The sequence below is a fragment of the Sturnira hondurensis genome, unplaced genomic scaffold (genome assembly GCF_014824575.4).
Source record: "Sturnira hondurensis isolate 20B ecotype Veracruz unplaced genomic scaffold, ASM1482457v3 Scaffold0018337, whole genome shotgun sequence".
In the NCBI taxonomy this organism is placed as follows: Eukaryota; Metazoa; Chordata; class Mammalia; order Chiroptera; family Phyllostomidae; genus Sturnira; species Sturnira hondurensis.
Window position 1 is genome coordinate 2,961,878 of NW_028090968.1, and position 14,010 is coordinate 2,975,887.

General features: G+C 48.4%; 1 protein-coding gene across 1 annotated transcript in view; it reads left to right on the forward strand.

Annotated features, from left to right (window-relative positions):
- TEKT5 (tektin 5) overlaps positions 1-14,010 on the forward strand; it is a 34,625-nt gene that overhangs the window by 8,858 nt on the left and 11,757 nt on the right. Inside the window, exon 5 of the mRNA XM_037069004.1 lies at positions 3,955-4,177. Within this exon, the coding sequence (XP_036924899.1) occupies positions 3,955-4,177 (223 nt within the window). The remainder of the gene's footprint in view (positions 1-3,954; positions 4,178-14,010) is intronic.

Genomic DNA, 14,010 nt, shown 5'->3' on the forward strand with positions numbered 1-14,010 from the left:
ACTTCAGACAAGTTGGAATTTATTGGAAGGCTGCAGGGAGCCACTGACTCAAGGGAAAGGCTGGAGGGGAAGGCTCTGGCAGCTTAAACGAGCCGGGAAGTAAGAGCTAATCAGCTCTTTGGTCAGAGCACCACCGTCTCTCCATGCTTGCCCCACTTTGCCCAAGATTCAAAGTCCAGCAAGGCAGAGCAAGGGATCGGCTCAGTGAGGGTCACACAACTGCTGCTGCTGGGCCAGGACATGCTGGGACACCTCAGTTGGCAATGCCACCAAGCAATTCCCAGAACAAAATGGTAGTAACCAGAGGGAGGAGGAATTTGAGCTCAGGCAGGAGAGCCAATGGATGTTCACCATCACCGGTGGTGGTTAAGAGTGGACTCTGCAGCCAGGCTGTTGGCCTCAAATCCAGCCTCTACTCTAGCCCTTGAGGTACATTACTTAACCCCTCTGGGGTTAGGTTTCCTCAATAGATGAAACTTATAGGTGAGGGCCCTGTTTCCTCATCTATAACACTGGAGTAATAATGGTCGCCAACTCCCAGAGTGGCTATGGAAAGGTGGGTGTGTGAAACGCTGAGCACAGAGCCTCGGGTAGGGGAATGACAACGGCCAACAATTACTGAGCACTTGCTGTGTGACTTCACTTTCTCGTCACAGCAGCTTCGAGCTGGGTGCCTTCTCCATGCTGGGCACTGTGGTGGGCATGTCACAACAACCTAGAACTTGATGCAGAGCTAAAGTATGCTTTCCCAACTGGTAGTTTGAAGGCTGGAGAGAGAGAGAGAGAGAGAGAGAGAGAGAGAGAGAGAGAGAGATTCTGGGTACAGACAGAGGGTGGTGTCTCTCCTATCCTCTTTAAAAAATTCTCTAGCTCACAGATTTGTGCTTGTTACATAGTAGATATGCCATAAATATTTGTTGAATGAAAATGAGTGAAAGAAGGAAGTGAGGGAAAAGAGAACAGGAGGAAGGGAGGGAGGGAGGGGAGAGGGAAGGAAGGAAAGGAGTTTGTTGGCAGTCTCCTGGACCATGCCCAGGGTCACTTTCTGGAACTTAGTAAACATAGAAGTGTTGAGAGGACGCTTTGGGGTTTTCAGCAATGACACCTGCTGGGGATCTTTCTTTTCCTGACAAGGTGGGTGCCCCCATAGTGCTGGCAAGGTGAGCAGGACTTGGGGGGCTCAGTGCCTTCATCCACAGCCACCCACAGATGCCTCCCTGACACCTGAGCATCCAGGTCACATGCCCAGGAGGGGGCTGCTATTTAAAGTTTCTCCCCCCACCCCGCACCTCCACTGCTGTTTGTGGTGACTCATTGCTCCCCAGATGTGCTAGCTCCGGGCTGTTATTTGGGGTTTCTCAGAGCAGGGCCATGTCTGGGCAGCTGAAGGGACATTTGGAGACTTTGAACGGCAGTGTCCCTGTTTACCGAAGTTCTCGTTGGCATGAGTTAACTGATGATGATGTGGTGGTGGTGGTGATAATAGTGGATGCCTTTTACCTGATATTTGTTACACCCTGCTGAAATATTTACCCACGGTATGTTGTGAATCAGAAGTATTTATCAAACATGTTTGATCAAAGTGTTCACTATTGCTGGATGCTGTGATAGGGGCTTCATATTCACTCAACAAACACGGGGGTAGGTGTCCTTACTACCCCCATTCACAATGAGGAAACTAAGGCACAGACAGGTGAAGTGACTGGCCCACACTCACACAGTGAGTGGCAGAGCCACCGTCTGAGCCCACATGGATGGACACTGTGCCTGGGTATTTTGTCCAGGTGCCTTTCTGTCTCCCCAGCAAAACCTGTTGTCTCTGCCATCTTCAGTCTGCAGAGGACGCAGGCTACTGAAAGCCGTCCCTCCGACTCCTGAGGCACACCACCCGCAAGGAGACAGGCTGCCTCTGGCAAATGCTCCGCAGGGACAGTGTGATTAAGCTGGTTCTTTCCTCTGAGGAGCTCAGCTGTCTGCTGCAGAGGAGGGTGAGGGCTCAGAGGTGGCCGCCTTGACATTGATGGTGCCCTGTCAGCACTAGGGTACATCTGCTGGTCTCTATCTGCTGTCCTTGGTGCCTCCTCCTTCCTCATCTGATGGTGAGTAGCTGTGAGACCTTGGAAAAGACACTTCACCTCAGGTCTTTGTTGAATGAAAAGCTTTGGATCAGACACAATGCCCCTCCCATCTCCAGAAGTCTGAGAGCCCCCTGTTCATTGCTTGCTTTTAACTCCTGCAAAAGCCAGACTAAACAACCACGTATTATGTGTTTGCAAATTTCTATTCACGGTGCAATCTAAGTGTGCTTTAAAACATTTGAAAATAGATTTCTATTTCAGAAAATTCAGTCCCTTTTTTCCTACTGTCTGAGAATAAAAATCTACTTTACTTAATAACTGGAAAGACTTCCTGGCTAGAAAAGACCTGGAAAAGTTAATGCATTTCCCGCCTTCTCAAAGGCTTCCCAGAGAACAGAACTCTTGTTGGTTATCATTGTAGGGATTTATATATGTGCAGGAAGAACTTTCTTTTACCGAATCCCTTATGAATCACCTCCTCCAAGAAGCCTTCCCTGCCTGCCCTTTCTAATGTAGCCCGTGTCTCCTTTCATTTCCTAGGTTGATTCCTTAACTGCCTGCTGCAGAGGAGGCCGCCCTTTGCAGAGTGCCTTTCTGGCTCTCTGCCCTCTGTTTTCCAATTGAGTTAACCAATAGGAGGGACACCAGCAGTAGCTGGAGGGAGGGCAGAGGAGAAAGCTGTTGGGGATTTATCCTTCCTTGCTCCTTCTCTCCCTCCCTCCCAGTGACCCTCCAGGCCTCCTCCTCTCTGACCTGCCCCTCTCCTCTACTCTTCACAGCTGGGGTGATGACAGCTTTGGGCAACTGCTAATCCATGAGCACCTCAACCCTCTCAGAGTATAAATTCCACTGCTTTCCTTCTATGACCCTGGCACATAATGGCCCCTTTCCATTTGTCTCTTTCGTCATCCTGCTCCTAAATTCCTTTATAGCACATAATCCCATGTATAAACATCTTATTTATTGTCTATCTCCCTCTACTGGAAATGTATCACCATGAGGTCAGGGACATTGCTGTTCTTGTTTATGGCTCTATCTGGAGTGTCCAGAACAAGTCTTGGCATGAGGTAGGGGTTCCAAGAGCATTTGCTGAACAAAGAAGTCAGCGAATTAGCATGGCCCCTAATTGAAGGGACTCCTCAGCCAGCAGTGTGCCCTCTGTCTCTATGATTTGGGTGGTGGCGTGGAGGAAGTGTCACCGAAAAGAACCTTTCTAGGGAATCTCTTCAGAGAGGTGACTCACCTATAACTCACCAGGGAAAGCAGCTATTCTCTCCAGGTTCCAGTGGCCTCACCTGCAAGTAAGGAGGTTGGATTAGCCCAGTGGTTCTCAGCTGGGGCCATTGTGCCTCCTCCCCTGAGAGACTTTGGGCAGTGTCTGGAGACATTTTTGGTTGTCACACTGGAGAGGCATTGCTGTTGGCATCTGGTGGGTAGAGGCCACGGATGCTACTAAACATCTCATAGCGCACAGGACAGCCCCCACAACAGAGTCTGATCCCCAACCAGGTGTCAAGAGTACTGAGGCTGCCCAGGCTGGTATGGCTCAGTTGGTTGGGAAGGTTGAGGGTTCATCCTCAGTCTGGACATGGGCATGTGTGACCCCTGGTCTGGACACATATGACCCCTCATCTCAGTGCAGATCCCTGGGTGTGTACAAAGGCAACATTGATGCTTCTCTTGCACTGATGTTTTTCTCTCTTTCTCTCCCTTCCTCTCTCACTCTAAAAAAGCAAATGAAAAATGTCCTCAGATGAGGATACACAAGACAGAAAAGAGTGCTGAGGTTGAACAGCCCTGGACTGGGAGATCCCCAAGCCCTACTGCCAACCCTCGATCCTCCCCTGTGTTAATTTTGTTCTCATGCCTCTTGCAGGATCTCTGTGCCTGAGACCTGGGCCAAATTCAGTAACGACAACATCAGGCACTCGCAGAACATGCGAGCCAACTCCATCCGGCTGCAGGAGGAGGGCAAGAACCTCTTTGAGACCTTGTCAGATCAGATGTGGAAGCAGTTCACCGACACCAATCTGGCTTTCAATGCCCGCATCTCCGAGGTCACGGATGTGAAGAATAAGCTGCAGTTGCAGCTGGCTAAGGTCAGTAAGTGAGATGTGCTTGAGGACCGTTGTCCACTCTGTCACACTCTCACCTTCCTTCTGTGGTCTCAGCAGCATCTGGCCAAGCTGTCCACCCATCCCTGGCACTGAAAAGGCCTCACTTGTCCCACAGTCTACAAGTGTGTCCAGCCCAAAGTGGGGCAGGTGCTTTGAGCTTCCCAGGAAGACTTGAGCATCTAGGAGTGAATCTGCACTGGGTGTTGGAGCATAAGAGCCTGGCTTGGCTGTCACCCCAAAGGCTGCTTGCTGATAGCCCCCAGGGCCAAGGGAGTCCCAGGAACCACGCCTGAGCAGATCATCTCCACTTTTTGAAAATGTGATCTTTTGACCTTCAAAGGCTTCAACAGCATCAGGACCCTGTGTGGAGGGGTGGGATGCTTTTTGAATTTGAGGAGCACAAAGGGTGATCTAATTCCGTCACTATCCCTGCCACTCCCACACTGACATGCCCCCTTTCACTACTCCCTTATTCCGACGTGTCATGCTGCTTCACTCCTCTGGGAAGGTCTCCTCTGCGTGAAATTCACCCCCCTGCTCAGTGCAAATTTTAGAGAGCCTGTTGGATGCCAGAGCATCGCTCCTGGTTCAGCCTTGTACCCCCACCACTTGGTATGCTGCCTGGCACGAAATAGACACTTCTGAAATCTCTGTGCAATGAATGAAAAGAATCGCAATGATGAGTTTTGAGCTGATGTTGAATGATGCGTAAATGAGCAAATGCTTTTAATTTCAAGCATCTATCTTTTTCCTTTTTGTAGGAAAATGTCATTTTTATATTGCGGTAGGGTATACATAAAAGTTACCACTGTCTTAGTCCCTTGGGCTGCCATAAAAAAATCCCACAGACCTGGTGGCTGGTAAACAACAGAAATTTATTTCTCACAGTTCTGGAGGCTGAGAAGTTTAGGATTAAGTTAAGTTAAGGATTAAGTTAAATTAAGAAGTTTAGGATTAAGTTAAGGCACCAGCTGCTTTGGTGTCTGGTGAAAACCTGCTTCTTGATCATAGACTTGTCTTCTCCCCCAGGAAGGGGGCGCTGAGAGGTCTCTTTTATAAGGAGACTAATCCCATTCATCACCTATGGATGGCATAATCACCCCTCAGTGACTCCACCTCCTAGTACTTTCCCAGTGGGGATTTTGTCTCAGCGTGTGAGTTTGGGGACACACAAACTTTTAGTTCATAGCTCCTGAGCTATGAGAGTACTCACTGTTCAGTGCTCTCAAGTACCTTCACATTGTTGTGCAACCATCGCTGCCATCCACCTCCGCAACCTTTTTTTATCTTCCCCAACCGAAAGAACTCTGTGCTTCAATGTACACCTTTTAAACAATGACCCCCATTTCTCCTTCCCCAGCCCCGGGCGGCCAATGTTCTACTTCCTGTGTCTATGATTTGACTGCCCTGTGTACTTCATTTAGGTAGTCATACAGTATTTGTCTTTTGTGACTGACTTTTTTTCACTTAGTGAAATGTATTCAAGTTTCATCCACGTTGTATCCTGTGTCAGCATTTCCTTTCTGGAAGGCTGAGTAGTAGTCCATTGAATGTATAGACCACATTTTGTGTGATTATTCACCCACTCATGGACATGTGGATTGCTCCCACCTTTTGGCTGTTGTGCAAGTGTTTTCGTTTAACGAGCATTTCATTTGGTAGATCAAATTCATTGTATTGTCAGTCTACGGCATGATGTCTGAGGCCTGGGGATGACTTGGGAAGGCTCCTCTGGTGGGGCTTGGTGGCTCACCTGTGGAACAGAGAGTAAGAATTCCTACCCGATGCCATTATTGTGAGGATTAATGAGTGTTAATGAGTGGATCTCTATGCACATAGTAAACACTTAATAAAAAGGTAATCAGTATTGATATTATTATCAATGGAAAAAACCAGATCTTTTGGGTGGGGAGCAAAACCTTTTCTCTTACCAAATGTCTCTGGAGAAGTTTTGAATTATTACTAACAGCCTAACCACTGTTGAGCAGAAAGTTTTTGCAACCATGTGGATTTTCATTGATAGGCATTATATAGCCCTGGCCAGGTAGATCAGCTGGCTAAAGCATCATCCCAATATGTCAAGGTTGTGGGTTCCATCCCCAGTTGGGATGCATATGTGAGGCATCTCATCAGTGTTTCTCTCTCATGTCATTGTTTCTCTCTCCTACCCATACCCTTCCTCTTTCTCTAAAAAAAAAAAAAGCAATGGAAAAGTGTTCTCGGGTGGAGGTAAAAAAAAGTAGGAGTTGACGAAATGAAGATAAATATATAGCAACCATTTTACCTTTCAACAGTTTGCTTCAGCTGGAAGATTTGAAATGCTCCCTTTAAACTTGTAACTTAATTAGTAAGCTTGGCCTGATTTTCCTTGACAAGAGGCATTTCTGGAAATTCTAGGTCCCCATCCTCACCTGTGCTGCAAAGCAATTACATTATTGCCCAAAGTGCTCGTGGGCACCCACTTTGAAAGGCCAGGTCTACATGGCATTTCATGCAGGCATCATGGAAACCCCCAGTGGTTTGGGGATTCGTAGGCAGACTCTGTTATTCACCATGATCTCTGGGGTTCAATCACCAAGGCCACACCCCAAACCTTATAACTTGTCCTGGGTCCTTGGCCTTGGCCTTTGTCCTTGCATTTTGGGCATTTGGGGTACTCTTGGTCATATTGAACCCTGCCAGAAGAGTGGCTGGTGACTCCTGCGTGCTGAAGCAATTGATAACCACCACGTGGGAGGCTGTCTTTGAGAAGTGATCTGTCTTGAAAGCCAGAGTCCTGAGGAATCTACAGATAAGCTTAAGTCCCCACCTGCTTTCAGTTACGCAGCTGAACATGCCTTTTAGGGAGGGACTTTAAGCGGCGAAAAGAGGCAAGAAATTATGGGAAGGAGGTGTGGGGGCAGGGACACTGCAACAGAACGGCCCTTGTTCTAAAGTTGTAGGGAAATGACAGCAGGTGTGTTGTGTGGACACATCATTAACATGATTGAATTGCACAGTGAGAAAGTTATTCTTTCTTCAATCCTTTTTCTTTTTTTTTAAAGATTTTATTTATTTATTTATCTTTAGAGGGTAAGGAGAGAGGGAGAGAAACATCAATGTATGGTTGCCTTTCATGCATCCCCTGCTGGAGGCTCGCCTGCAGGGAACCAGCCTGCAACCCAGGCATGTGCCCTGACTGGGAATTGAACTGCGATCCTCTGGCTCGCAGGCCTGTGCTCAATCCACTGAGCTACACTAGCCAGGGCTCTTCAATCCTTTTTCAATCCTTGCGGTGATCTCAAGAGGAGGGTCTTGATCAGATGCTAGAATGCCTCCCTCACCTCCTTAAGACTAGCTGATCTCCCTTTTAAACAGTGAGTGTGGGCCTCAGGCTAAGAACTTTGGGCAGNCCTTTGGCTCGCAGGCCTGTGCTCAATCCACTGAGCTACACCAGCCAGGGCTCTTCAATCCTTTTTCAATCCTTGCGGTGATCTCAAGAGGAGGGTCTTGATCAGATGCTAGAATGCCTCCCTCACCTCCTTAAGATTAGCTGATCTCCCTTTTAAACAGCGAGTGTGGGCCTCAGGCTAAGAACTTTGGGCAGGCAACAGTTCTCAGCCAGAGTTGGAGCAGCTTGGTATTACTTTCATCTTGTTTCATGCATTTTTATGGTCATTTCCGGTTATGGCAAAGGATGCTGATTTTCCACGGATGCTTGTGATATAAAGTTTTATGTATTCAAAAATAAGGCTTTTTGAATGAATTGAGTTGAAGAAAAGATTGTTAATCACATTGCAAGCAGAATGAGGGGAAATGGCAAAAATGGCAAGGATGGTAGGTGAGAGCCCGACACTTAGAAAACAGCAGCGTACATCTGTGTGCCTCAGCTGTTACTGGGTGTGCAGTAGTCACAAGTATCAAAATGCATCAAAATGCAGATTTTGATCCAGTGGGTCTGGGGCTGGGCCTGAGAACCTGCATTTTGAACTGGGTGGTAGGAAGTAGCCAGAGTGAAGGTTGTAGAGTGCTTCGGCTTTGACGAACATCTGGGTAAGCAGCTGTCTCCTTCCATTCTCTCTCTCCTTCTTTCTTCCTCTCTTCCAGACTCAGACTATTAGGAGAACCAAATCCTTCCAAAAGGCAAGCCTGGTCATCTAATTCTAATCAGATTTTCTCTAATTGCATTTTGTTTCCAAATTCCAGGCCAAACCCAGTCATTTCTCAGGCTCAGATGGGATCAGACCGGCTTACCCCATCACAAAGCTAGAGCCCAATTTGTGCAGATGCAGCGCCCCTCTGGGGTTCCTGCCCCGCCCCCTGCAATGCATGCCCTTGAGTCAAATCTCATTTTCCCATCTGGATTGTTAATGTGGCTGGAGCAAATGACATTATTAGCTGGGGGATCCAGATAAGCCAGAGGCACAGCCTCGATCAGGTTGTCAGAGCATCCGATTAGCTGGATTTCTCTGCTTCCTCCTGACAGCTCACCCCACGGGTGCTGTAGGATTTCTTGTGGTCAGAGGCAGCAAACAGGAGGGTCCAGCTTGCCCCCTCCCGCCTGCTCCACTCGGAGCTCTCTCATCTCAGATGGTGGCTATGACTTCCAGATGCTTCCAGGGGATCCCAGGGGCCTTAGCTTCCAGGTGCTCAATCCCAAACCTTGGAGTCCACTTCTCTACTTCCCACCCCACATCCACTCCACCAGCAAATATGATTGGTTCTATTCTCAGGATGTCACCCCTTCTCACTCCCTCCTCTGTGTTCCCCTTACCCGGGCCTCTGCCACCTCTTCCCTGGATCTTTGCAGTGGTCTCTGTTTGCTCTGTTTGCTATTGATGTTGCCAACTGATTAGCTGGCAGCTAGTTAAGAGGGCATTTTCCCTTGAGTCGGCCAACTGGATTTACAGAGAAAAAAGTTCAATTACTTTAGATTCTTCAGAAAACCTTGAGAGTTTAGAAGGAGAGTGCAGGCAACAGACTCTCTCTGGGTAATGCCTGCCCATGTCTGCAGGTCACCATCTTCACTGCGGTCAGGCCGGCCTGCGCCACTCACCCTGGCAACTGTAGTGCCTCACGAAATGCACGGTGCACAGTGAATTCCAAGTGAATGCTGACAGAATGGTTAAATCGGAGGATGAACATGAGCAGTCCACGTATCTTTTGGTTCCTCGCAGCTTTATTTCTACTTGATACATACATAGGTACACATATTTCAAGCATACAGTTTGAGGAGTTCTGACTTTTTTGTCATGAGGTCAGCACTTCAGTCAAGGTAGTAAGCAAATTAAAGACTTCCTCGTGCCCCTTTGCTATCTGTCACTGCTGTCCCCCATCCCCAACCCCACGTAGCCCCTGACCTGCTCTCACTATAGGTTAGTTTGCATTTTCTAGAATTTTATGTAAAGGGAGAAATATCCTATGCACTCTTTTTTCTTTAATTTGGTGTCTTTCACTCAGCATAATTGAGATTCCTAGTTTATTCTTTCTCATTATGGATATACCCTAGTGTGTATGGTGTCCATACATCACCATTTGTTTATCCACTCACCTGCTGGTGGACATTAGGGTCATTTCCCTCTTGGGGCTGATAAAAACATTTGTGTACAGATTTCCAGAATCTCTTGAAGAACTGGTAGCTCTACCAACTCTGAGAAGAAGCTGAGAGGCCACTGCATCTCTTTGGTCAGGGCCTGGGCTCTAATTTGTCTCAGTCCCCACTAGGTCCATCACGGCCCCCTCCACTCATCCACAGCATTTGCCTGGTTCCGCAGGCTTGTGCATGGGCACAGCCTGCTCTGTGCCTCAGAGGTGGTGCAGGAAAGCTGACGCGTAGCAGTGGCCAGGCAAGGAGAGTTTAACACAACACAGAGGGGCTGTGAGTTTTAACTTTGAAAGGCTTGGCTCTTATACTGAAGTTTCTTTGGGGTTTTGAGTTCCAAGGGGTCACTAACATGAGCAGAACCCCCCCTTCCCTGGGAAGCAATGACAGGGCAGGATGGCGGTGGCCGAGGGGTGAGGGCCGGCAGCCGGCCAGTGATCATTGAGGACGCCAGGGCCTGCCGCCTGCCCTGCTGTTTGTCCTAGGAGGTCTGGAACCGTTGTAGAGCGGGAAATACTTTTGTGCTTTGCGAGCAGCCGGATCCCTTCCAGAACGGGGCTGCCGCCAAGCCACTGACCGGCTCGTTTCTGAAAGTGGCTCAGACCAGGGGAAGAGGAACCCCGTGCCCTGGGGGCAGTCTGGGAGGAGGGCAGGGCTCAGGCCTTAAACACCACCACGCCTGGGTGAGCAAGTTCTCCTCATAACTTTTCCTTCTGAGAGTGTCCAGGAGCAAGACGGACTGATCCAGTTTGTCGGTAATCTCTGCCTTTCATTTGAGATTTCCGTTTCTAACAGCAAGGCATCAAGCCTCTGGCAGTTTCTGAACCTTTGAAAGACAACAGAACCTAGTTAGAATTAACTTCTTTTTTCCATTTTCTCTATTGTTACGAGACTCTCTCTTTTTTGATTGGGTTACTAGCTTTCTACTTCCATATAAACATGCCATCTCAAATACATTTGTCAAAGCCTGAAAAGGAGTTGATTTGAAGAAAAATATGAAATAAGTGTATAGGTCCTATGTTGTGGATTTGGCACCTTACTTCTCAGGAAAAGCCACAGGGCCACACATAATAGGTCTCTTAGCCTGACGCTCCTCTGAGTGCCAAGAGGAATCAAAGCCTCTCCAGTGATGACATATGGGCTCAGGTGTCATCACTGTACCCAGGAGGTGTGTGCCTGGGACACTGTGCATGAGGGGTCCATGAGAGAGCAGAGGGGTGCATCACCAGTATCTGTTAACAGTGACACTGTGCCAAGTGGGAGAGGAGCTGTTGGAATCAGAGAAATAGAGCCAAAGTCTAGAGCTGGGAAGGTAGCCAACAAATGCAGTAGGTTGGATGGACCAGACTGGAGCGGGTGGGGAGAATGAGCAAGGGCTAGCATGGCATAGGTGGGGTTGGCAGGGGGGGGGGGTGGCAGCACAAATGAGGCTGTTTGAGCTCATTTTGTGAATGCCATTGGTACTCAAGGAAGCTATTATTTTCCTCTTCCCATTGCACTCTTCAGTTGGTATTAGCCAATCATATGCTTTGACTGGACTCCCTGGGAGGGGCAATCATTGGCATTGGTTACTTCGGAGACAAGAAGAATGTGAGATGCAGCCTGGATGAGGCAGAGGGTTGCCTGGGCATCTCCTGGGTATGTCTCAGCAGTCTCTTGACTTCTTCCAAGTGATGACTTGTCCACTTTTGGGTCCTTGGCTGCTCGCCTGCTTGGGACCTGCTGCCCAGCCTTGCCTATACTCCTGACTTCTAGATGTGCATGCGGACTCCTGGTCCAGATCCCCCTTCCATCTCGACATTCTCCACCCCCCATACGTGAGCTCCACAGTGCAGTGCAGATGGCTGGGTTCAGTTCCAGCTCTAGCACTTCCTGGCGACCTGGCCAATGTCAGTTTGCCCCAACTCTGTGCCTCAGTTCCCCCCTCTTTCAAACTGGAGTAATAATGGTAGGCAAATATTTGTTGTCAGAAGAAGGGCAGCAACCATAGTCACCTTGTAAGTGCTCAATGAATATTAGCTGTAAAGATGGTAAAAAGCCATGGTCTGATTTATGACCTGCTGAAGGGCAGGGATAAGCAAAGTGACTGGAAGAACACCGTGTCTGCAGTCAAAGTGCAAGGGTTGAATTTTGGCATAGCTAAGGGATCTTGGGAAAGATACGAATCTCAGTTTCTTAATCTACAAGAAAGGAATACGCCTACCAGCTGTGAGGATTGCATGGGACGGTAAAACTGAGCAGGTCTGAAGCTTGGCTGCACGCTAGAATCACCCAGATGCCTGGGTCCTATCTCTAGGGAGTCTGATTTCACTGGTCGGGGTGTGGCCCAGGTATCCAACCTGCAAACTTCCCAGCCAGGAATGAGAGCCAGGGGTTCAGAGTTCAAACCAGTGGTTCTCCAGCTATGTGGTCTTTGGACCAGCAACAGTGTCACCTGGGAACTTGGTAGAAATGCAAATTCTCGGGCCCCATCCCAGACCTTCTGAATCAGAAACTCTGGGGCCCAGCTATCTGACCTTTAACCGGTCCTCCAGGTGTGCCTCCCAGGTGTGCCTCCCAGGTGTAAGCATGCAGCAGATGCTTGTTAATGTCCTCCCTCCCTCCCTTGAAGCAGACATTTACCTAGTACATCCTGTGTACTAGACTCCGAGTTAGGTGCTGGGGATGCAATATGAATGAGATAAGAGTCTCTGCCCTCAGGTGGCTTGGGTTCTAGGGATGGAGACTGGTTTTGAAAACTAAGTAGATGCACAATTAAAAATTGTGATGTGTTAAAGAGGAGATCCTCCAAGGCCTGAGAATAGATTATCATGAATTTTCACAAATTCAGACTAAGAGATAAGTCATCTTTTGTCTAGCACAGAGACCCTACATGTTTCCAACCCCATCTAGAACTTTCAGGACCCTTGACCCCAGATGGCCTCTCAGCAGCTGAGATTTGTATTGGCCTGGCATTGTCTAGAGGCAGCTCTGGACAGAATCAGCTGTGAGCATGGCTTGTGCCACACCTAACCTCCAGAGGACTAGTTTTCACCCAGGGTGAATTTACTTTTCGGTGGCATTTGCCAATGCCTGAGACATTTTGGTTGTCACAACCCAGCGGTGGTAGTGAGGAGGGGGGCAATGTGCTACTAACAGGTAGTGGGTAGAGGCCAGTGAAGCTGCTAAACAGAAGGCACAAGAGAGCCCCCCCAAAAGTGTGGCCCCAAAAGTTGAGCGTGCCAAGTTTGGGACAGCCTGCTCCAGAGCCTTCCCTTCCTGAATTTCAGGTGAGGTCCCTCCAGAGCAATCCTGCCCTCCCCAATTTCTTTGATCCTGGGCTTGGTTGCACTTGAAAACCTTCCACCGTTTGACCAGAAAAAGGATCCCAAGCTGCCTTCTTGCTTCGTAGCTGGGGAAGCTGCGCTGAGCCAGGCATCTCCTTGGAAACTCCTTGGCTTCATGCAATTTGGAAAACAATAAATTTGCAAGGTTGCACAAGGCATCCAGAAACCAAAAGCTGGCTGGAGCTGCTAAATCCGTTTTTCCCTTCCACATCAAAAATAATTTCCTGGCGGTAGAGACTTTCTCTGCTGTCACAAGACAAGACGCAGGCAGATCGTTTTACATGGCAAACAACCCAGCCAAACACATCCCCCCTTCAGAGGCTTTTTGGGGTGGATTTCTATTCCAGCCAGGGATATTAGGGCATTTTTCTGCTGAGCTGAGCTTGGTTTCATCTGAGGCAGACCTGGCAATTGCCTTTCACACCCCAGACATGGTCAGAGACCATTTCCAGTGCAGACCTCACCCTTTCCCCATACTGGGGGCTGGGGTTTGTCCTCAGCTGGTTCCCAACAAGGGCTGGGGTGGATGGTCACGGTCTAGTTTGCCATCCTCTGGAAGTGGAAAAAGAAAGAAGAGATACATTCCTCATAACCACAAAAGACATATTAACTTACTAAATGCAGCTAGAGTTCTAAAGTGTTTTTCTTTTATTAACTCACCTTTCCCTCCTACAACCTTGTTAAGAAGGGGTCATGATTAGCCCCATTGTATAGACAAGGAAACCAAGGACAGGCGATTTGCCTCCAGTGTAACCTCCCCCTGCCCCTGCTAGTAAACAGCAAAGCCAGGATTTGAATCCAGGTGTCTTGCTTCAGAGTTCATGCTGTCAGTTAATGTGAACAGCGTCCCAATTCCTACCAGCACAACCTCATAATGATAATATATAGGTAACATCAAGATCTGTGGT